The sequence below is a fragment of the Capra hircus genome, chromosome 19 (assembly GCF_001704415.2).
Source record: "Capra hircus breed San Clemente chromosome 19, ASM170441v1, whole genome shotgun sequence".
NCBI classification, from domain to species: Eukaryota; Metazoa; Chordata; class Mammalia; order Artiodactyla; family Bovidae; genus Capra; species Capra hircus.
In genome coordinates this window covers 50,014,988-50,036,277 of record NC_030826.1, presented here as the reverse complement: position 1 = coordinate 50,036,277, position 21,290 = coordinate 50,014,988, and the positions used below count along the sequence as shown (strand labels likewise).

Genomic DNA, 21,290 nt, shown 5'->3' with positions numbered 1-21,290 from the left:
CCATGGCCCAGGTCTGAGGTGCTGCAGGACTTACCCGGGCTCAGGTATGGGAGTGGGGGAAAGAGGGACTCCAGGGGGAGGCCCACTGTGCAAGGGGCCCAGGGCACTGAGGGTCCTCAGGGAGCCTGGGAAGCAAGTGTGCCTTGGGGTCACGAACAGGAGGATTGTCTCGGGGGCCCTGAGAGGGGACAGAGCTACCCCAAGATGGCCAGAGAAAGAGGATGGGGTCTAAGAAAGCACCACTGTGCTTGGGGGTCAGGAACTGGACAAGGAGTGTGGAATATAAGCGTTTGCCAGGTGCCCCCTGGGCAAGGTGCCCCCTAGGCAAGGTACCAAGTGAGTGGGAGTCTGCGCTGTGTTGGGCTCAGCCAGCCTCCTCGGCTGCCCAGACCTGGGAAGGGGCCTCGTGCCCCACCTGGAGAGTGGGTGCAGTCGCAGGTTAGCCTGGCCACGTGAGCAGCCGCTGCCAGCACAGGTTGTGTGGTTGCCAGCTCTGTTCCAAGCCCCTGGCTGAGATGGCTGTGCCAGACCCACCAGCAGAGGGACTCCCTCCGCCAGCCCCCAGTGGTCTTCCAGCCCCCAGTCCTTCCCTGGCTGGCCACTCCACCGCTCTTAGCCACGCCTCACTCAGGCCCCAGGTCGGGGCAAACAGCAACAGGTGAGGCGGGCGGGGGCACAGGGAGGTGACGTCCCACAGCAGCAACCCCTGAGCCTGCAGGACCCGGAGGGAGGTCGGCGAGCAGCAGATAGAGGAGCTGTCCATCGGGTCCCTGGACTGAGTGGCCTCCAGGAGGAAAGGAGGGAGGAATGGGTAGTGGGGACCAAGGTTGGAAGGGCTGCCTGTGGGGCCTGGAGGGCACAGGTCTGGGAGGACCCAGGGAGAGGGCAGTGTGTGGATACAAGGAGCAAATAGGGAGATGGGGGAGGGGAGGGCTCCAGCCAGTAGGGAGCACAACGTGACAGTTCCAACCCCTAGGACCTAGATTGGCTCCAAGAAGGGCCACAGGGAGCCCTGACCCCCTTCCTGCCCCCAGCCCACAGCCCAGGATGGGGCAGAGATGGCAGAGCCCCAGTGGCTACCTGTGGGACAGGTGGAATGAAGCAAGTGGGAGCAAAAGTGGGGGTGGTGGTGACTGGATCCAAAGGGGTGGGGAAGCAGGTGGGGGCAGGGAGAGCCCAAACCCTGGGAGCCACGCCCTACCCAGCCTCCAGACCAAAAGGCTGGACTAAGAGGGGAAGGTTGTACCCCCATCCACTGGTTCCCGATCCCAGGGAGAGATGGGTCTCTCTGATGGCCTTACCTGACCTGGTCTGTCTTCACCAGGCTGGATCAGCCCTGCAGAGCCAGTGGCCTTAGCTGTGGCCAAGGCTGCAGACAACCCACACCCTTTATGCCACGTGGGCTGCTCCTCCCGCAGCACCCAGGTGAGCCTGCCTCCTGCTCCATGCCCATCACTAAGGCCTCCGGCTTGAGGCTGATGATCTGCCCACCGAAGTGCAAGTGCTGGAAGGGACAAAGGACTGGGGCAGGGCTCTACTGCCCCAGGAGTAGGAAGGGGAGACCAGGACAGCCTCTAGATCCAAAGGGATGTCCTTGCTCAGCAGCATCTACTCCAGTTTAAACACAAGAGCAGGCTTATTTTTTTAAATCTATTATTGTAATTACAAAAGCAATAGATCAACAAGTGGTGCTGGGACAACTGGATCTTCGTGTACAAAATAATAAAGTCTAATCCCCATCTCACACCATATACAAAATCCACTCAGCACTCAATAGCCAACACCTAAGAGCTAAAGCCATAAAATTATTGGGAGAAAACATAGGGGTACATCTTTATAGCAATGAATTATTAGCTATAACACCAAAAACACAACAACCCAAGAAACAAATATAAGACTTCTTTGAAATAAAGTAAAAATAAAAATTGTAAAAAATAATAAAAAAATTAAAAAAAGATGAAAAAAAAAAAAGACTTCTCTGTATCAAAAGACTATATAAGAGAGTGAAGAGACAACCCAGGAAATAGGAGAAGCATATATATGATAAGGCTCTAGAACATGTAAAGAATTCTTGCAACTCAACCAAAAGAGACAATCCACTTTAAAAAATGGTACAAGACTTGAATAGATATTTCTCCAAAGAAGATACACAAATGGCTAATAAACTCATGAAAAGATGTTCACTGTCCTTCGTCATTGTTGTTGTTCAGTGGCCCAGTTGGGTCTGATTCTGCAGCTTCATGGACTGCAGCACACCAGGCTTCCCTGTCCTTCACCATCTCCCGGAGTTTGCTCGAACTCATGTCCACTGAGTCAATGATGCCATCCAACCATCTCATCCTCTGTCACCCCCTTCTTATCCTGCCCTCAATCTTTCCCAGCATCAGGGTCTTTTCCAATAAATTGACTCTTCAAATCAGGGGGCCAAAATATTGGACATTCAGTTTCGGCATCAGTCCTTCCAATGAATATTCAGGGTTGATTTCCTTTAGGATTGACTGGTTTGATCACCTTGCTGTCTAAAGGACTCCGAAGAGTCTTCTCCAGCCTCACAGTTCAAAAGCATCAATTCTTGGCCCTCAACCTTCTTTATGGTCCAGCTGTCACATCTGTACACGACTACTGGAAAAACCATAGCTTTGACTATACGAAACTTTGTCAGCAAAGTGATGTCTCTGCTTTGTAATATGCTGTCTAGGTTTGTCATAGCTTTTCTTCCAAGGAGCAAGCATCTTTTAATTTCATGGCTGCAGTCACCATCCATAGTGATTTTGGAGCCCCCCAAAATAAAATCTTTCACTGTTTCCATTTTCCCTCCCATCTATCTGCTGTGAAGTGATGGGACCTGAAGCCATGATCTTAGTTTTTTTAATGTTTCATTTGAAGCCAGCTTTTTCACACTCCTCTTTCACTTTCATCAAGAGACTCTTTAGTTCCTCTTGGTTTTCTGCCATTTGAGTCGTGTCATCTACATATCTGAGGTTATTGATATTTCTCCCGGCAATCTTGATTCTAGCTTGTGTTTCATCCAGCCTGGCATTTTGCATGATGTCATTAGTCATAGGGAAATGCAAATCAAAACAATATGACACCACTTCCATAAGATACCACTTCACACTTACTAAGATGACTTTGAGTTTTTAGACATGAAAACTAACAAGAGTTGGTAAGGATGTAGAAAAATAAGAACTCTTATATATTGCTGGTGGGAATGCAGAATGGTATGGTTAGAAAACAATTTGGCAGCTCCTTAAAGAGTTAAACATAGAATTATCATATGATCCAGCAACTCCTCTCCTAGGTATATGCCCAAGAGAAATGAAAACATAGGTCCACACAGAAACTTTATAGGAAAGTTCATAGTGGCATTACTCACAACCTCCAAAAGCTGGAAATGACTCAAATGTCCATTGACAAATGAATGGGCAACCAAATGTAGGTTATTATTCACTCATAAACGGGAATGAAGTTATAAAGACAACAATGTGGATGGACCTTGAAAACACTGTGCCGAATGAAAGAGACCAGACACAAAGGCCACATACCGTGCGATGCTTTTTACGTGATGGATGTGAAATAGGCAAATTCACAGAGACACAATGCAGGTTAGCAGTTCCCAGAAGATGGAGGAGGAAGAAATAGGAAATTATGACTTAATGAGTACTGGATGGGTTTTTTATGGGGTTTTATAGGTTTATGACCCCTAGAGTAGGGAATGGCACCTCACTCCAGTATTCTTGCCTGGAAAATTCCATGGGCAGAGGAGCCTGGCAGGCCACAGTCTATGGGGTTGCAAAGAGTTGGACACGACTGAGCAGTTAACATACAGATGAGCCACAGAATTAAAAGACGCCTGCTGCTTGGAAGAAAAGCTATGACCAACTTAGACAGTGTATTAAAAAGTAGAGACATTATTTTGCCGACAAAGGTCTGTATAGTCAAAACTATGGTTTTTCCAGTAGTCATGTACGGATGTGAGAGTTGGGACTATAAAGAAAGCTGAGTGCCAAAGAATTGATGTCTTTGAACTGTGGGGCTGGAGAAGACTCTTAAGAGTGTCCTTGGACAGCAAGGAGATCAAACTAGTTGATCCTAAAGGAAATCAACCCTGAATATTCATTGGAAGGACTAATGTTAAAACTGAATGTCCAAGTACTTTGGGCCCTGATTTGAAGAGCCAACTCACTGGAAAAGACCCTGATGCTGGGAAAGATTGAGGGCAGGAGAAGAGGGTAACAGAGGATGAGATGGTTGGATGGTGTCCTCGACTCAGTGGACATGAGTTTGAGCAAACTCCGGGAGATAGTGAAGGACAGGGAAGCCCGGCGTGCTGCAGTCCCTGGGGTCACAAAGAGTCAGATGCGACTTAGCAGCAGAACGACGACAATAACAACATCTCTCACCTATGGGTATAGAGGGGACCTCAACATCAGGCTCCTTGTCTTCTCTTGTTGAGATCTACCCCGGAGCTGAGTCTCCACATATATATACATAGAGAGAGATGTGGGCAGAGGGAGGCAGGGCATTTTGACACCAGTGTTTTGACAGAGTCCTGCAGAAGGGAAGGCATGGCTAAGTACGGGATGCTTTGAGACAGCTCAGACCTGCCTCCCCCTGGCCAGGATCCTCCCGCACTCACCTGGGCCCTGAGCTCTGGCCCCAGTCCCACCTGGGGAGGAGCCACACTCCAGGTAACAGCGCCACAGCAGGCTCACTGCTCTCCCCTGGAAGAGGGCACAGAGAGCACACGCAGAGGTGCAGAGGCCTGGAGGAGAGCCTGGACGGAAGAGTCCCGGGAGCCTCTCAATCTGGCAGGGGCGGGGCGGGCGCTGCTCTGCCACATCCCCGGTCTCTACCTCTCACAGACATGCCATCCATACCTGGCCAGGCCAGTGGCCTTGTGCCCACTCCCCACGCCCTGCCTCTGCCTGCGCTGCTTCCTCTCTTCCACATCCGGGCTCAGGTCTGCACTTGAGTCCTTCCTCCCACAGGGCCAAGCCCATTTCCTCATCTATGATGGGGGAAGGGGAGAGGAGAGCTCCTGAGACCATCACAGGGTACCACAGGGTGTGGCAGTGGCCTCAAGGCTGAGGCTACTGTCCTCAGAGCCATGGCCTTAAGAATTCCCCTGTTTGCCCCCTGTGTGTGCCCCAACCTCGATGCCCTCACTGGCCACCCAAGGCAGAGCTCAGTTGAGACGGGGGTGGGAATCAGGGATGCAGGGTGATGGGCAGCTTTGGGAAGAATGGAGGGAGATGCCAGGCTGGGACAGGCCTCGATCTGAAAGCCAGCAGATAGATGTTGGTGCGTGAGGGGGCGGGGCAGGCTTGTCCCCATGGGAGCCCCGGCCTGGACCCAACCAATCCCGCTGCACGACAAGGCAGGAAGGGGATGTCCCTGACAGGTGAACTGGGTGAGCTTTCAAGCCCTGCCAAGAGTGGTCACTTTACAGGCAGGACACTGAGGCCAGAGTGTGTCAGGGTTGACCTGGGCCACCTGCATGGCTCCCTCTCTGCTGGGCCCCTTCACCCCACGAGAAGAGTCTTGGGCACCACCTTCCCAATGGCCCCACTGACCTTGGGTTCTGAATGCTCTGGGAGCAGCATCTACCCCATCTCAGTCCTATCTCTTAATGGCATGGGCACTGTGGCCACCGAGGAGAGGGGCCATTGGCCTGCACAAGCCTGCTACCCCTGCCTGGACCCAGCCCCCCACAATGCGCTGCTGTTCCTCACCTCTCAGGTGATACCCTCCCTTCCGGGCCGTTGAAGGGTCAGGAGGAGTAGGCAATGGGGCGGCCCCTCTTGGGACTGAGCTTGGCCCAAGGAACAGCAACCAGCCAGGTCTGCAGGAGGAAGTCAATGGCTATCAGGGAGATCACCCACCAGGACCCAAGGCAGAGCCCACCTGACCCCCAGTCACAACCCCCAACTCAAATTCCTGCTACAGACACCCCAATTTCCCCATAGAACTCCGCTTCAGACATTCCCACCCCATTTGTTGTGGTTCAGTTGCTAAGTCATGTCCGACTCTTTGTGACCCCATGGACTGCAGCATGCCAGGCTCCCCTGTCCTTCACTATTTCCCAGAGTTTGCCCAAGTTCATGTCCATTGAGTTGATGATACTATCTAACCATCTCATCCTCTGTTGCCCTCTTCTCCTTTTGCCTTCTGTCTTTTCCAGCATCAGGGTCTTTTCCAGTAAGTTGGCTATTCCCACCCCCACAGACACCTCCAAACCCTACCCATACCCTCACCCCCATGCCCAACACTGGGTGGGGAGGGCAGATGAATCAGGCTGGACTGGGCAGGGATCTGGCCTCTGTAGCCTGTTTCTATCTCTGCCCATAGCCTGGGCCAGCCAAGTGGTCAACAGGTTAGTTTTTCAGGGCTCTTGTTCTGAGAAAAAGCTGAGGGGCAAGCAAGGAGGAAGGGGAATGGCCTGCCTCAAGGAGGGGCCCGTGCACCGCTGGCCTCGAGTCTTCTGGAAAGGTGGGCTCCCCACCCTGCATCGTGGAAGGTGTGGCCCAGGGGCGCTCTGAGGGAGGACCGGCTGTGACAGTCCTGTTTCCAGGTCCCTAAGGATGGTGCGGTACAGGAGCTAGACCCCACAACAGGGGGCCCTGGCTCAGCCATCAAGCCTGTCCCATGACTTGGCTTTCTTCAACTGACCCAGCCTACACTGGCCCCGATCCTGACCACAGGGTGGTGGCAGCCAGTGCTGGGTGGCACAGGCAGGCCTGGGGTAGGACGAATGGACTGGGTGGGGCCTGGAGTCGGGTGGGGAGCACCCAGGGCTCAAGGATGGGCCATCTGTATGGCCCCATCAGGCCCAGGAAGGCTTCCCCTCGCCTACAGTCAGGCTCTGTGTAGGAGCAGGGGGCCTGTCCCACACCCTCCTTGGGGGTGCTGCTGCTAAGACCCTCAGAAGTCTCTCCAGGTTTCAAAGATAATTTTCGGAGATAGTGGCACAGTGGAGCCTGGTTTCCACCCACTCAGACACCGGGATGAGGATGGGCCTGGTAGAGTTCTTCTCCCCTTGGGGACGGTGGAGCACAGCCCACCCCCCAGGAGCTGTAGCAGCTGGGGAGGGGGTGCAGGCAGCCCTGGATGCTCCTCGGTGCATGTTCCAGGGCCTGATGGGACCCGCAGCTGTGATTTGGAACAACTAGAAGAATTAGAATCCAGGAGACGGGGCAGGTGGGGGCACTGGCAGGGGCGTGGTGGGCCGCAGGGGAGGGTGTAGGTTGGGTCATGAGGGAGAGTGTCCCCCACCTCACCGGGAGCTGCTGGACCCCCCCAGGTCACCTACCCACTTCCCTTTCCACCCACTCCTTTCTCAGAAAGGGGCAGCCTGGTGTGGGGGCTAGCCCAGGGTGACTGTGGGGGGCCAGGCACTGGAGGAGGCCTGGGGCGGGTTGCCACTGGCCTTTTCTGCTCCTCCACTGCACTGCAGAATGGCACCCACTCCTTCTCTCCTGTGCTTAAGGCTCCTGGTCCCGGAAAGAAGACTGAAGCACGCAGGGGGAGGTCGGGGCTTGGAAGGCCGAGGGTCTCAGGTGGCGGAGGTTCCTGGCCCTCCGTTCCAGGGCCCTGGTCCAGGGGAGGGCCTGGGAGGAGTCTGCTCTGCCCTTCCACTGACTGGCAGCAGGTTGGTTTCCCACGCAGAGCCACACACAGCAGCCATCACTGCTACCCGGCTTTGGTCTTCCTTCACATTCCCAGTCAAGGCTAGGGGGACTTCCAACGTCTGGGCGAGACAATCCCTCTACTGCTAGGGGGTAGGGGGCGGGGGCTGGTAAGCAGGTGCCTGATCAGCCTGCCCCCTCTCTCCCCTCTGGTCTTCCATGTCTGAGGGGCCCTGGGTCTGAGAAACTGTTCTCTCCCTCCTTGGGGCTCCTGCAGGGACACAGTGTCCCTGGATAACCATCCCCAGCCCTCCCAGATGGACCCTTGGGGTCTCTCTCCTTCTGCAGGAGCAAGGGTGGACCCCAGGAACTCTCTCAGAGCACTGGGTGGGGGATCTCCCCGGTCTCAGATTTCAGAGAAGACCCAGCCCTAGTCTAAGGGGCGCTGAGAGCAGTCAGGAGGACCCCAGCCACACCACATCTGTCTCCCTTCGTTGGCCACTCTGAGCTCTTCCATTTGGGGGCAGGAGATGGGGGTTGGGGGCTGTAGGCCTGGGGCTCTGGTCCCTGTGGTGGTGGTGGTGGGGCACCAGCTCCCAAGTCTTATGAAGATGGGGTAGGGCATCCAGGTGATGGCAGGAGGGGCCCACGCAGGGCAGGGTGTGGGTCTAAATGATCTGAGGCAGAGCAGGGAGATGCCCCACCCCAAAGGTTGAAGTCTCAGTACAGGGGTGGGATTCTCTTCTGTAGCTCTGCCCTGCACCCCTACAGATGCCCTCCCAGGTTGGTGTACCTTCTACCTCCAGCTGTGAGGAAGCCTGTGATCGTTGTTGGTTGGTGCAGGCAAGTGGGGGTATCACCTGAGACCCTATGGGGACCCTCTTCCTTCCCAAGGGCCCCTACAGACACCCAGGGTCCAGGCCAACTCAGTGGGGCTTCTGCTGGGAGGGCCACGCAGAGCTGCTGCTGGAGGGCTTGGGCTGCGCTCCCTGCTGTCTTCTATATGCGTGCCCATGTGGCAACCTCTCTAGCATGTGGGGGTGAGGGTGGTTGGGCCCCAGGCCAGGGTGGCAGCAACACCTGGCCCAGCCTCTGTGATTGCTAGGGCTCTTTGGACAGGGGATGGTGCTGGGGTGGTCTCCCAGCATTCGGGGAAAAAAAAAAAGATCAGAAGTCCTCAGTGGACTTGGTGTCTCCGAAGGAGTGGTTGGATGGTGAACTCTGGGCTAGAAGGCCCACACCACCCTCTGCCCACCCTTCTTTACTGTGCCAAGGGGGGTTAGCCACCCCACTGGCCTCTGGAGGGGGTAATCCTCCAGAGGATGCACCCAGGGATGCTCACTCTGTCACCCTGTCTGGGATGAACAGGAATCTTTGAGATAAACCCCAGAGACACCATTGCTTGGCCTTCTGAAGTCCCTGAACACTTGGGTGTCTCGTGGAAAGTGTCCTGTGACTTGAGACCAGTCACCAAGCGGTGTCCTGGGCCCAGGCCACTCTGGTTCCTCTTTAAACCTTAGTTCTTTCCATGCTGCAGATGAGAAAAAGCAGCTTGAAGCACCTTGCCTAGGACCGGCTGCGATTAAACCTCCCCTTAAGTGAGGGTCTGCGGAGTATGGGATGGGGAACACGCCTTGGGGCCCCACCGTCCCCCAGCACAGCCAGGTTCTGGGAGCTCGAGAGGAGGAGCAGCGGTTGTATTTGACTCCACAGGGGAAACGGAAGTCAGAGAGGATGACTTCTTCGACCAAGATCACTCAGGCGGGGCGGGGGGACGGGCGATATTCACCTTCTCCCTCCTCCCCAGCCCAGGAAAAGGGGCGCCGCCCGCCTTGGAGAAAGCAGAGGTTTCGGTGGGGGCGCAGATCCCAGGGGGCTTGGCTAGGGTGGCCTGCAAAGTCTCAGAGCTGAGTTGAGAGGTGAGAGTCCCACGGGTTCCGCGTCCTCTTGGTGGTGTGGGGTGTGGCTGGGTGCGCACGCTCACTTGTCAGGGCGCGGGGGGCGACAGGGGTCGGTGCCTCGGAGAACGCGGGGCCCAGTGCACTCGGTACCAGCCCGGGCAGAGAGAGGCGAGACCGCACAGAGTGGGAGACGAAGGGGCGGGAGGGGGCTGCGGGCCAGGGCTCTCAGCTCAGCGCCAGGGGTTGGCGTGGCTGGGGGGCCGGTCTGAGGGCGCGGGGCAGCGGAACTGATTCGGCGAGAAGGCTCAGTCCGCGCCGCTGTCTGCGCCGTCGGGGAGTACTGGGTCGCCCCTCCCGCGGGGTCCCGGCGGGGCGGCGCCAGGCAGCGGTGACGTGCACTGGGGAAGTGCCGCGCGAGCGGCCGGAGCACTGAGTCGCCCCCGGCGCGGCGCCTGGCAGCGAGGCGGGCAGAGGCGCGCGGCTACCGAGCGGCAGCAGGTAGGCATGGCCCGATGCTCCGCGGCTCCGGGACCGGGACTCTCCCAGCCGCCCCGGTGCTGAGTCTGCTTCCGGACTGGGGGCGATCTGGGGGTCCGCGCTTTTTGCCTTTCACCCTTCTGGTCTGGGGACACGCCGGGCACATACGAGCTCCCCACCTCCGGGGGGCCTCACTGAGGAGCCCAGGGAGCCAGCCGCACCCCTTTGAGCCCTCGGACCTGGGCTGCACGACCTCGGCTTCCCGGGCTCCTCCGGACGCTCCTCCGTCGAGCGACCCTCGGGGGCTGGGCACCGCCAGGAGGCGGCTCTGTGGGGCGGACGAGAGGGTTCCGGGTATAAATAGCTCAGTTCGCTGCGTATGGCCTGGGCGCGCCGGCTATATTTGGTGGAGCTAACGCCTGGCCCGGGCCCCCTTCCCGGGGGGGAAAAGGGGAGCACGTATTCTCCGGGCCGAGGGGTGGGGTGGGGTGGTAGTACCCGAGGGCTCACCTCCTTCCTGTTCTCACCGCCGCCCTAAACACTCACCAACCCACACCTGCCCTCAGGCAATGGGTTCTGATCGAGACCTGGGTAGATAAATAGGGAACCTGCTCCGGGATCAGACTGGACTCCCCGAGCTCACTTCACTCCCCTCCCAGGTCCCGAGCTCTGGGAAAACCAGGTGGGGCCTCGGGACCTTGGTTTATTTATCTGCAAAGTGGGTTGACAACTCATCCACCTGGATGCTGGCCCAAGCCAGTAGCCGGCAGGCCTGTGAATGGGAGGGAAGCAGTGGGGGTAACGGCCTCCGGGTGTGGCAGGGAGTGCTGCCTGGATTCTGGGTGAGGGGCAGGCACAGCCCCTAGGGCCAAAGTGCTTCTCTGTCCCAGAGGCACTAGGCTGTACGTCCAGAGGTGCTTGGGACGACAGGATCACTCTGGGTTATGACCATGGCCAGGCTGAGTGGTCCATGGGACAGAGGATGGCAGCTGGACCTATGGCCTTTATGCAACCTAGGTCAGAGAGGTTTATCCAAAGTCAAGAGGAGGAGTGAGTGTGGTGGGGGTTGGAGGGTTCTGGGGTCCAGCACCTCATTCTGAAGGCTCAGGAAGTCTTCGGCTGTCAGATGGGTGGTGGGAGGGACAGGCTTATGGAGGAGTGTGTCCCGGAGGATGGACTCAGCCCCTTGACTGATGGACAGAGGCTTGGGCTCAGCTTAAGGAATTGCTCCCATGGTGTGAGGTCTGCCCTCAAGGGGTTCTGAGGATGGCGGTGGCAGTGCCCAGACAGGTCTGGCACTTTCCTGCCCAGTCTGTGGTATAGTCAGTGCCTAGGTTGGACATTGGGAGGCCCAAGGAGATCCCAAGGCAGGCTCTGTAATGACCCCATGTGACCTTGGGCAGGGCCTGATACCCAGAAGGTAACTCAGCTCTCACTCACTACAGCTGGACACCTCTGCTTGAAGGGCAGCGAGGAGAGGCAGGCGTTCATGCTCCTCAGGAAACTGACCAGGGAGAGGGTGTGGAGCAGGGTCTGTGGGGCCCCACTCTCTGGCTGGTGGTGTCTGCAGGACAAGGCTGGCTTGCTCCAGGGCAGGACTCGCAGGGACCTAGCAGGTGTGGAGGGGCTGGTGCCGCCCCTTCGAGGTTAGGAGCCCAGTAGAGCGACCCCAGGGCCCCCCACGGCCCTTCTGCGAGGAAGCCAGTGGAGAAGACAGCCAGGCAGAGCCATCAGTCCATTGGACGCGCCTCCGGATCAGGCGGGATCAGGCGGGATCAGGCCTCCGGCGCTTCGGGCACTGGGCCCGGACGCAGGGGCGGGGCGGGGCGGGGCGGGAGCGGACAGGGCCTGGGGCTCCTGCCGGCGTCGTCTCGGCGAGCGCAGACCTCCCGGCTTCAGTCTCCATCTGTGCGATGGGCCGTGCGAGGAAGCCGGTCACGGAGACCCAGGGTTCTCAGTCAATGTTTCGAGCGCCGGGCCGCGCCCACTTGGCCCAGCTCCAACGCGGGAACAATGAAGAGTGCCCCGCCCGGGGGGAACCACGGGGTCCCCTTTGGCGCGCTGGGATGCCCAGTGTGGCTCAGGGGTTCCTTGACCCTGGGTGGCCTTACGTGTTGGCCCTGCGCTCTGGCCAATACGGTAGCGGACAGGGAGGGCGTCTACTCCAGGCAATACGGCAGCGGCTCCTCCCTTGGCGCGGTCACGTCCCCCACGTCCCGCGCGCTGCCTGGCAGCGGGGCTGGGGCGGGGCCGGCCGGAGCATCCTCTCTTCCCACCCCCACCTGCCCCCAGCGCCCCCCAGGGTCGGCCGGACTCCCACCTGCCCAGCCGGAAGCTGAAATAGGAAGGATCATCCATCCTGCTCCCTGGGGTGGGGGTGGGGGACGGCCAGGGTTCCACTTCCCCCTCCCCAACCGTTCTGATCTCAGCCAAACCCCTCACCTACTTGCTCCAAAGCCCCCAGGTGGTGGTGGTGGGAGCTAGGAACACAGTTTTGGTGGAAGGGTCCCTTCCTGGCTGGTGGGTCTTGCTGACACAGAGATCACCTTCTGGGCCTTGGTCTTAGGTGACAGTTTAGGGCTGGGGCGGGGGTGCGCTGCAGGAAGTTGAGTGGGACAAGGTGGCCACGTGGATGGGCAGCCTAGGCAGGGCCAGGCTGGGCAGGGTTGGGTCCAGGCCTGAGGGGGGTTAGCTTGGGCCTGCTCAGCTACCTTCAGGCCCTTCCCCATTGCCCTCTGAGCTTCCTAGAGGAGGAGGCCCCCCAACAAGGTAAACAAAAAAACATCCCCAGGGCCACTTTCGAATGGCCTTCTTGTCATAACTGGGTGATGGAGGTGGAGAATGACTCAGAGCTAGGGGCTGGCCTGGGCAGCAGTGTCCAGTCTGGTGAATGAGACCTTTGTTTCCACCCCACTGGCCCCTACAAGACATGAGCCCACAGGAGAGCTTGTGGGAGCGCTGGGCATGTGCGTGGTCAGAGAAGGTGGGGTGGAGGGCCCAGGCCAGGCTCAGAAGGCCTGGATCAGACTTTCACCCACTGCCCAGCTCCCACCTCCCCAGAAAAAGCCTCAGGCACCTCCCTCCAGTCACAGCTCCAAACACCAATGAGGGAAGCACTGAGATGCATCCTGTCCCCACTCTTGGAAAGGAGACAGGCACTCTGATCAGAGTGTCCTGAATGCTCTGGTTACCTGTGCACAACAGGGACGGCAGGCAAAAGAAGAAGGGGAGCCCCTCCCTCCTCCTGAGGGTACAGCCACCCCCATGGGCTTCAGGGGCCTTGAAGCCTGAGGAGCCAGGAGCTAGCCTCACTGGGCTGTTTCCCTGTTGCTCAGGCATGTCTTCCAAGCCTCCTGGTGCAGGAAGAGTCAGGAAGGAATGTAATTGCCCCTTTCTTGCCCCGCCCACCTGGAGCTGGTCTCCAAGGACTAGAGGTCCAGTCACGTAACTGGCCAGGCTGGAAAGTGCACCGACGAAGCACGTGGGACAGGCCACAGGCTCTGGGGCTGGAGGCCCCCTACACTGAATGCCCCTTTCCTGGTTCATGGCCTGCCCTGGAGGCTGACAGGCCACAGACCCAGGACCTGAGGTGGGTGAGGGAATTGCCAGTATAGAGGCCTAAGGGGCAGCAAGCCTGTGGCTGGAATGGAGTGGCAGAAGGGGCCCGGGAGGCCACCAGGACATGGTCAGGGCTGACTCTGAGGTGGGAGCGTGGGGTCAGGTTGGGAACACGCTGGTATGAGGTTTGCACTAGCTCTTTGGGTGGAGAGGTAGGGGTGGGGGTGAGGCTGGGCACCCTCGCCACCAAGGACATTCAAAACTGGTGAATGTAGTCAGAGAAGGGGGCCATGGGAAGAGGGGTGATGCAGAAGTTTGGAGCCTCATGCCAGCTAGGACCCTCACCCAGAGAGCCAGTGGGTCCCTGAGGCAGCAGCTGGCAGGGGCCCCTGATGTAGGAGGGCACGAGGGATGGGTCATTCAGAGGGATCTCTGTACACGTGCCTCTTTGGGCCAGGACCTGGGAGCAGCCCCTGGAGCCTCAACCTGACCCAGAAGTGGGCACACATACCCACCTGGGAGATCAGCTTTCCGAGGCCTGGAGGGTGGGTTATTTCTGGGCTGGGAACGTGGTTTGCGTGCTTCCCTGTGAGAGTAAATGTCACTGAAAGGACAGCCGGCCGGCACGCGCCAACAGATGTGCTGGCGCCACCTCCCTCTGTGCTGTGCTGAGGGTCCCCGACCAGTCCCCGAGGGGGCCGCTCCTCCCACCCTAGGTTTCCCTTGGAGTGTCAGCCAGCCTGTGCCCCAGCCTGCCTCCTCCACAGGATAGGCTGGCCTGAGGAGGCCATTTTGCTCTTGGAAATCTTAGCTGCCCCCACCCCTCGCCATAAATACACAGAGCACTTCTGGGTGAAACCCCTTTGCCCCCAACCTTGAGACCCCTGCTCTCCATCATCTTCCCCTGCTTGCACACCCTCCCCCACTGCAAATTGAAGTTCACTAGAAATCTCCCTTCGAGAACCATCTGGTGTGGGGAACAGGGTGGGGGTCATCTCAGTGTGGCTGCAACCTGGGCTGGGGGCTTAGCCGGGAGAAAGCAGCGTCTCTGGGGTGTTCAGGGGATGGTGGGAGAGATGACCATACAGGACCTTGATCCAGGCGTGCGAGATGGCCCCCTCCTTGTGTGAGCCTTGGCCCCTACAGGTCCTGGAACACGCTGTACCCTCCTGCCTCTGGGCCTTGGCACCTGTCCCTCTGTCTCCTCACCCTCCCCAGTGCTCTTTCTCCTCAAGATCCTGGAGGCCTCCAGGGAGGACCCAGCCCTGGCGGGCAGAGAATAGGGCTTCAAAGGTTGTGGTGCCCATGATTCCCCTGGTGCCCCAGGTCTGGCTGATGGAACCAGGGAGATCTTAGAGGGAGGCCCTGTCTTATAACCATGGGTTTATAAGTGTCTGGCTATTCCTAATTGCTCACCCCAGACACACTCTCCTCTTTGGCCTCCACATGATCCGTTTGATTTACTTTACAAAGCTCATAACCTCAAACAAGCCAGGATGCTGAGGACAACCAATCCCTCAGCGTCCCCGTGACCACAATCACGACCACTGTCTGGAGTCCTCGGTCAGGGATTCCTATGTTTTCTGCCTTAGTGTCGTTGCATCGCGGAGCATTCACATTCCTAAGAATATACTTCGTTGTTTTTTGTTTGTTTTAATATCACTCAGCTGCACGTACCTTAGAGACCCTTTAAACTTAATGCTCACAAGGGGAAGGGCAGAGGTTCAGTGCCCCCATGGCACCCAGTGAGTTTGGGATGACATTTGTCCACTTGTCCCATGCCAGGCTCAGGCATGTGGCCATGTGATCCAAGGCAGGGCTCTGCAGAACCTGGGGTGGGCCACTCTGGAGCTGTGCTCAGACTGTCCGGGCGCAGAGGCCCTTGTCTTTCCTCCAGTGCTGTCCCGGGTTCTGTGTGGCCTCAGATGCAGAAGTGGCCACCCAGCGGGCTGCACCGGGTCACGGGGCTGTGCCTGCATTTGCGGGAGGATGAGGGCTCCCTTGACTGGGGTGCCCCCGTGTACCTTTTGGCTGTGTCCCGAGATGGCTGCATGCCTCTTGGCCTCAGACACACCCTCCATCCTGCTCACTGAAGTCCGGGTGTCTTCCGAACACCGGGGTCTGAGTGCAGGGAGAGGTGAGGGCTTCTCTTGGGTTTCCCAGTGGCGCCTGTGGCCCTGGCCCAGCTGAGAAGCAGCGCAGGCTCTGAAGGTGGACCTCTGGCCCAGTCTGGGGGTGATGGCAGGGCTGCTGTTCTGCTCCAGTGGGCTGTATCTGCCTTGTCATCACCCTCATAGCCAGCTGGCTCCTAGGGTCCAGCCATCAAAGGGTGGTGCTCAGACAACAGCTCCTGCTTGCAATCATCTACAAAGCCCCTAACCCCGCCCCCGCCCAGACACCCTCTGAATCAAAGCCCAGGATCCCCCCCACTCCACTGCGGTATCACAACCTGGATACCCCTTCCCCATACTGAATCAGAGTCTGGATCCCTCCAGACTACTGAATCAGGGGCCCCGGAGGGCACAGCCCCTGTGGCCAGGGTGCTGGGGGGCAGGCTGGAGGTGGGTGTGGGTGGGTCTTATTCCCCACATTCCTTTGCTCTGCACATTGAAGCTGTGCTCAGACAGGCCGGGCACAGAGGCCCTTGTCCTCACTCCAGAGTCCTGTCCCAGGTTCTGTGGAGCCTCTGATGCAGGACTGGCCACCTGGAAGGCTGTGCCAGGTCAACAAGGATCCGAGGAAAAGGGGCAAGGGGTGGAGCCAGGACAGATTACGAAATCCAGGCGGGCGGGCTGATAGGAGGGCAGCGGCGCTGCTGTGCAGCTGCCCTGGTCAGGAGGTCCCTGGGCATCACGCAGGTAGGAGTGTTTACACCACGGAATCGGCAGATACTACCTATCAGGGCTTCCTCCACCAGGGAGCTGCTTATAGCTCACCGCGGGTGGGGAGACACGGAGCTTCAGTGGGCAGCAAGTGGCTGGATCCACCAAGCCCTCCCTTGCCCACGCCAGCAGCAAAGAGGCCTACTCTGTCCTTGGAACAGCTTCTGTAAGGTGAGGCTGATTTCTGGGGTTTGGGGATTTCTGGAGCGAGGATCGGGGATGAAAATGGGCGGGGAGAGGAGGATCTCCAGGTGGAAATCAAGTTCCTGGGCCTCAAATGAGCTAAGTTCCTGGGGTTTAAAAGAGGGAAGTTGACCCCAGGCTTCCGCGGGTTTGGGGCTGACAGTGGGTGTGGCCAGCTTCCACTGGGCAGCCTGGGGGCTGCAATGGTTTGCTCTGGTGGGCTGGATGGAAGCTGTTCTTCCCACCGTTCCCTCACCAGAAGAGTTAAACTCCAGCGGCCGGACAGAGGTAGGTGGGTGATAACAGGATGGGACAAGTCGGGGCCAGCACAGTGACCCCCAGCCTCCCCGTCTGCTCCCCCACTCAGTCCCTGCACAGCACTGTGTGCCTCCTCAGACTCTCACTTCTGGTGCAGTGTGATCAGAGTGGGAAGGACGGGGAAGCCCTGTCCTCCTGGGAGTGGGAGAGCAAGGCTGGCCACATCTAGACTGAGGTCTTGAGGGACAGCACCACAGACCGAGCCCCAGGCCCCACCAGTCCTGGCTTCACTGCCCGAGGTGCTGGTGGCTAGCACCACGCGGCTTCCCGACACAAGGTCAGGCAGGAGACCAGAGCACGGCTGATTTCCCCACTGGGGTCTGCCCTCCTCAAGAGGTAACCTGAGACCTGGCTGAGCCCAAAAAAGCCACTGCCCTTTAGAGCTAGTTGTGTGGGAGCAGGCCAGGCCTGCGCAGGGGAGGGAGGAGGAGCCGCAGCTCTGGTCACCCCACACCCTGCTGCCCTGCACCCAGTGCAGGTGAGGGGCAGAGGCAGGGTTCTCAGGTAACATCAGGTGGCTGGCCCGGCCCAGAGCTGAGCTCCTACTGGGGGCTAGGGCCTGAAGGGAGGGGCGGCCTGTCGGGTGCCCGCCCTCAGCTACACCTGTGTCCCCACGCTGCTGGGCTGCAGCTGGGTGACTGACAACTGAGTCAGCCTGGCTTCCTCTTTCTCAGGGACACGGAATCAGCCCTCCTGGTCATGGGAGGGGCAGTGATCGACGATGGCCCGACCGGCATCAAGGCCCCGGATGGGGGCTGGGGGTGGGCCATCCTCTGGGGCTGTTTCGTTATCACGGGCTTCTCCTACGCCTTCCCCAAGGCGGTCAGTGTCTTCTTCAAGGAACTCATGCGAGAGTTTGGGATAGGCTACAGTGACACGGCCTGGATCTCCTCCATCCTGCTGGCCATGCTCTACGGGACAGGTGAGCAGGGGCTGTCATGCCAGGTGACCACCTCTCAGAGTTCACCAAGTTCACTTCTGGGCAAAAAGCCCTGGGGGCTGGGGGCTGGGGGCTGGGTGGTACACCCAAGTGTCTGCAGCCCTGGTCCCTAGAGGCAGCCGGTGGGAAGCCTTCGAGGGGGCCATGGTCTCCAGAGGGCAGGTTGGCACAGCCAAAGCTGTCTGAGACCCTGTCCAGAGGGCCGTATCCGCACAGCCGTGCTGGATCCCAGAGCCATCCTCGCTGCCTGCCCAGACCAGTCAGGAGAGATGCCCCCAGTGGGGACCATCCCTTGTGAGCCATGCTTTACTTAGGAACTGACACGCGACTGCGGTGCCCCTGTGTCTCCTGCGCCGGGCTGTAGGGGCCTCGGGAAGGGGCAGGTCTCCCTGGGCATGGACAGCCTTGGTCCCGCGACTTAGCTGCTGTCCCTCACCCTCCAGGCCCACTCTGCAGCGTGTGTGTGAATCGCTTTGGCTGCCGGCCAGTCATGCTCGCAGGCGGCCTCTTGGCGTCCCTGGGCATGGTGTCTGCGTCCTTCTGTGGCAGCATCATCCAGCTCTACCTCACCACAGGGGTCCTTACTGGTGAGTGAGGCCCCGCCAGGAGCGGAGTGGCCGGGTGGCAGTGGTTCCTGTTGACAGAAGAGATAGGACCTCCTGGGGGAGGCCAGCTGTGGGGTGTCCCTGCCAGGCGCCCATCTATCCCTTGTTCCCCATCTCTCCCAGACACGTGGGCTGGTGTTGGGGGCTCTGAACACATACTGAGTCCCCTCACTTGGATGCCTCAGGTCCACACGTGAATCATTCAGGCGGGTGCCCGTGCCTGGGAGAACCTGGGCCGGGACACCTGACTCACCTGCCTGCTCCCCTCCAGGCTTGGGTTTGGCGCTCAACTTCCAGCCCTCACTCATCATGCTCAACCGCTACTTCAACAAGCGGCGCCCCATGGCCAACGGGCTGGCGGCAGCAGGCAGCCCGGTGTTCCTGTGCGCCCTGTCCCCGCTGGGGCAGGTGCTGCAGGACCACTACGGCTGGCGGGGCGGCTTCCTCATCCTGGGTGGCCTGCTGCTCAACTGCTGCGTGTGTGCCGCGCTCATGCGGCCCCTGGAGGCACCCCGGCAGAGTTCGGGTTCGGGGCCTGCACCCCAGCGGCCGCCCCGGCGGCTGTTGGACCTGAGCGTCTTCAGGGACCGTGGCTTCGTCATCTATGCCCTGGCCGCCTCCATCATGGTGCTGGGGCTCTTTGTACCACCTGTGTTCGTGGTGAGCTACGCCAAGGACCTGGGGGTGCCCGACACCCAGGCGGCCTTCCTGCTCACCATCCTGGGCTTCGTCGACATCTTCGCTAGGCCCACCGCCGGCTTCATCACGGGGCTCAAGAAGGTGCGGCCCTACTCTGTCTACCTCTTCAGCTTCGCCATGTTCTTCAATGGCTTCGCCGACCTCACGGGATCCACGGCCAGCAACTACGGTGGGCTGGTGGTCTTCTGCATCTTCTTCGGCATCTCCTATGGCATGGTGGGGGCCCTGCAGTTTGAGGTGCTCATGGCCATCGTGGGCACCCAGAAGTTCTCCAGCGCCATTGGCCTCGTGCTGCTGCTGGAGGCCATAGCTGTGCTCATTGGGCCGCCGTCCGGAGGTGAGTGCTGGTGGGGGGTGCGGGGGGTGGGGGTGCGAGCGGCCTTCCCTCCCTGGGCCTGGCTAGGCCCTTGGGCAGTTTCCACACCTGCTCTTCCTGGGGAGGGGACTCACCCTGGGGAGCTCTGAGCTGGAAAGGCCTCCAGCACCGCTCCCACCCCTGTCTAGCCAAGTCACCATGTATCTCTGCATATGGGCAGCTGACCTCAGTGGGGGAACACAGCCTCTTGCACATCCCAGGACCCGCTTGGTTTCATTGTGGGAAGAAGCCCACGGGCCTGAGCCGTGGCGATGGCTCTAGGGTGGAGTCCTGGTCCTCCTTTCTGGCTGTCCCCACACCCCGGGGACACTCAGAGCTGAGGCCAGGGTTGGCTTCTGTTACCCTGGACTTTTGCTTTATTTTTTGATAGCTGAGAAGATAGGGGTGGGGATGTGGGTGTAGCGTGGCCAAGGCCCTGCCAAGTCTCTGCACCTGGGTTTGGGTCTCTCCAGCCAACCCTGTAGGCCCTGTACCTCCCACTTGACTTTGGGCCTTTCACTCTTCCTCCCTGGGGTGGGGGGGTGGGGGGGCCAGGGTTCTAGTGTGAGGAGGTGCCTCAACTGGGGTCCCAGTGGTTCCTGTGAGGGCCACTGCGGCAACAGGCAGCAGGGTCAGACCCTTCAGGTGGCCTTGGATGAGGCCCCTACTCAAGGCTCTGCTCTAAACCCTTGTCAGATCCACTCTGCTTTAGCCTCTGGGTCTCTGCTGCCTGGGGCGGGGTTGGGGGGCGGTGGGCAGTGAGGGTGGCTGCCTTACTGGTCCCAGGCTATCCTGGTGACTGGGGGTGGAAGCTTCAGCCCTGGGCTGACCCTGTCTCCCTGCACTGCAGGCAAGCTCCTGGACGCGACGCACGTCTACCAGTACGTGTTTATCCTGGCGGGGGCCGAGGTGCTGGCCTCCTCCCTCGTGCTGGTGCTGGGTAACTTCTTCTGCATTAGGAAGAGGCCCGAGACGGCCACGGAGGAGGAGCGCCACAAGCCCCCAGAGGATGTGAGGGTGGACTCCCGGGAGGTGGAGCAGTTCTTGAAGACGGAGCCTGAGAAGAACGGGGAGGTAGTTCACACCCCGGAAACGAGCGTCTGAGCCTGGGGAGGATGGCAGGGGTGCAGGGAACTGGACAGAGACCGTCAACGCTCGTATTTATTTCACAAACAGGACCAGCTTGGGCGGGGCCTTCGGCTCCGCGCCGGCTGCCCGGGCAGTGGATCATCACCCGATCAGTGTTTTTCAGGGGAGGTGGCGGGGTGGGAACGTGTCATTCCGAGGCGGATCTGCGGTGAAGCCAAGCCGCGAGGTTATGAGCCGTCTGCACCAGGGACCCCACCTGCTGACCCCAGGGAGCCCAGTGCCCACTGCTGGGCTCAAGGACCCAGAGACCCAACGCTTTGGAGACAACACAACTTTAATCAGGGGGCGGGGCCAGGGACAGCTATGGAGCGAGCACTACCACAACAGGCCTCCCCACGTGCCCATGAGTGCCCTGTCCTACTGGGTCTCCCGTGTGCCCCAGCCCACCCCTTTTTTGAGCGTCTTAGTGGACAAAGCTCCCTCCTTCACCTCTGAAAGGTTTGAGATAAACCTGCTCTTACTTAGGGACAGCGGTCTAACCGTTGACCCCAAATGTCTTTCTCAAAAGACAGCCTGCTTATTTTTACAAAGTGGTTTCAGTCCTCGTCAGCCACGTCAGCCTTCTAAATACTGCTTGTTCTGGACCCTGTCCTGT

General features: G+C 59.1%; 1 protein-coding gene across 3 annotated transcripts; it reads left to right on the top strand.

Annotated features, from left to right (window-relative positions):
* On the top strand, positions 9,927 to 21,279 carry SLC16A3 (solute carrier family 16 member 3). Of its 3 annotated transcripts, none has more exons than XM_018065407.1 (6): positions 9,935 to 10,027; positions 16,482 to 16,617; positions 17,622 to 17,869; positions 18,331 to 18,474; positions 18,764 to 19,528; positions 20,397 to 21,279. In XM_018065407.1, exons 3-6 carry the CDS (start codon positions 17,647 to 17,649, stop codon positions 20,648 to 20,650), a joined length of 1,386 nt encoding a protein of 461 aa, XP_017920896.1. In that variant the 5' UTR covers positions 9,935 to 10,027; positions 16,482 to 16,617; positions 17,622 to 17,646; the 3' UTR covers positions 20,651 to 21,279. The 3 variants fall into 3 exon arrangements, with proteins under 3 accessions (XP_017920898.1, XP_017920896.1, XP_017920897.1); XM_018065408.1 differs by lacking the exon at positions 9,935 to 10,027 and adding an exon at positions 13,441 to 13,595; XM_018065409.1 differs by lacking the exon at positions 16,482 to 16,617 and having other exon boundaries at positions 9,927 to 10,027.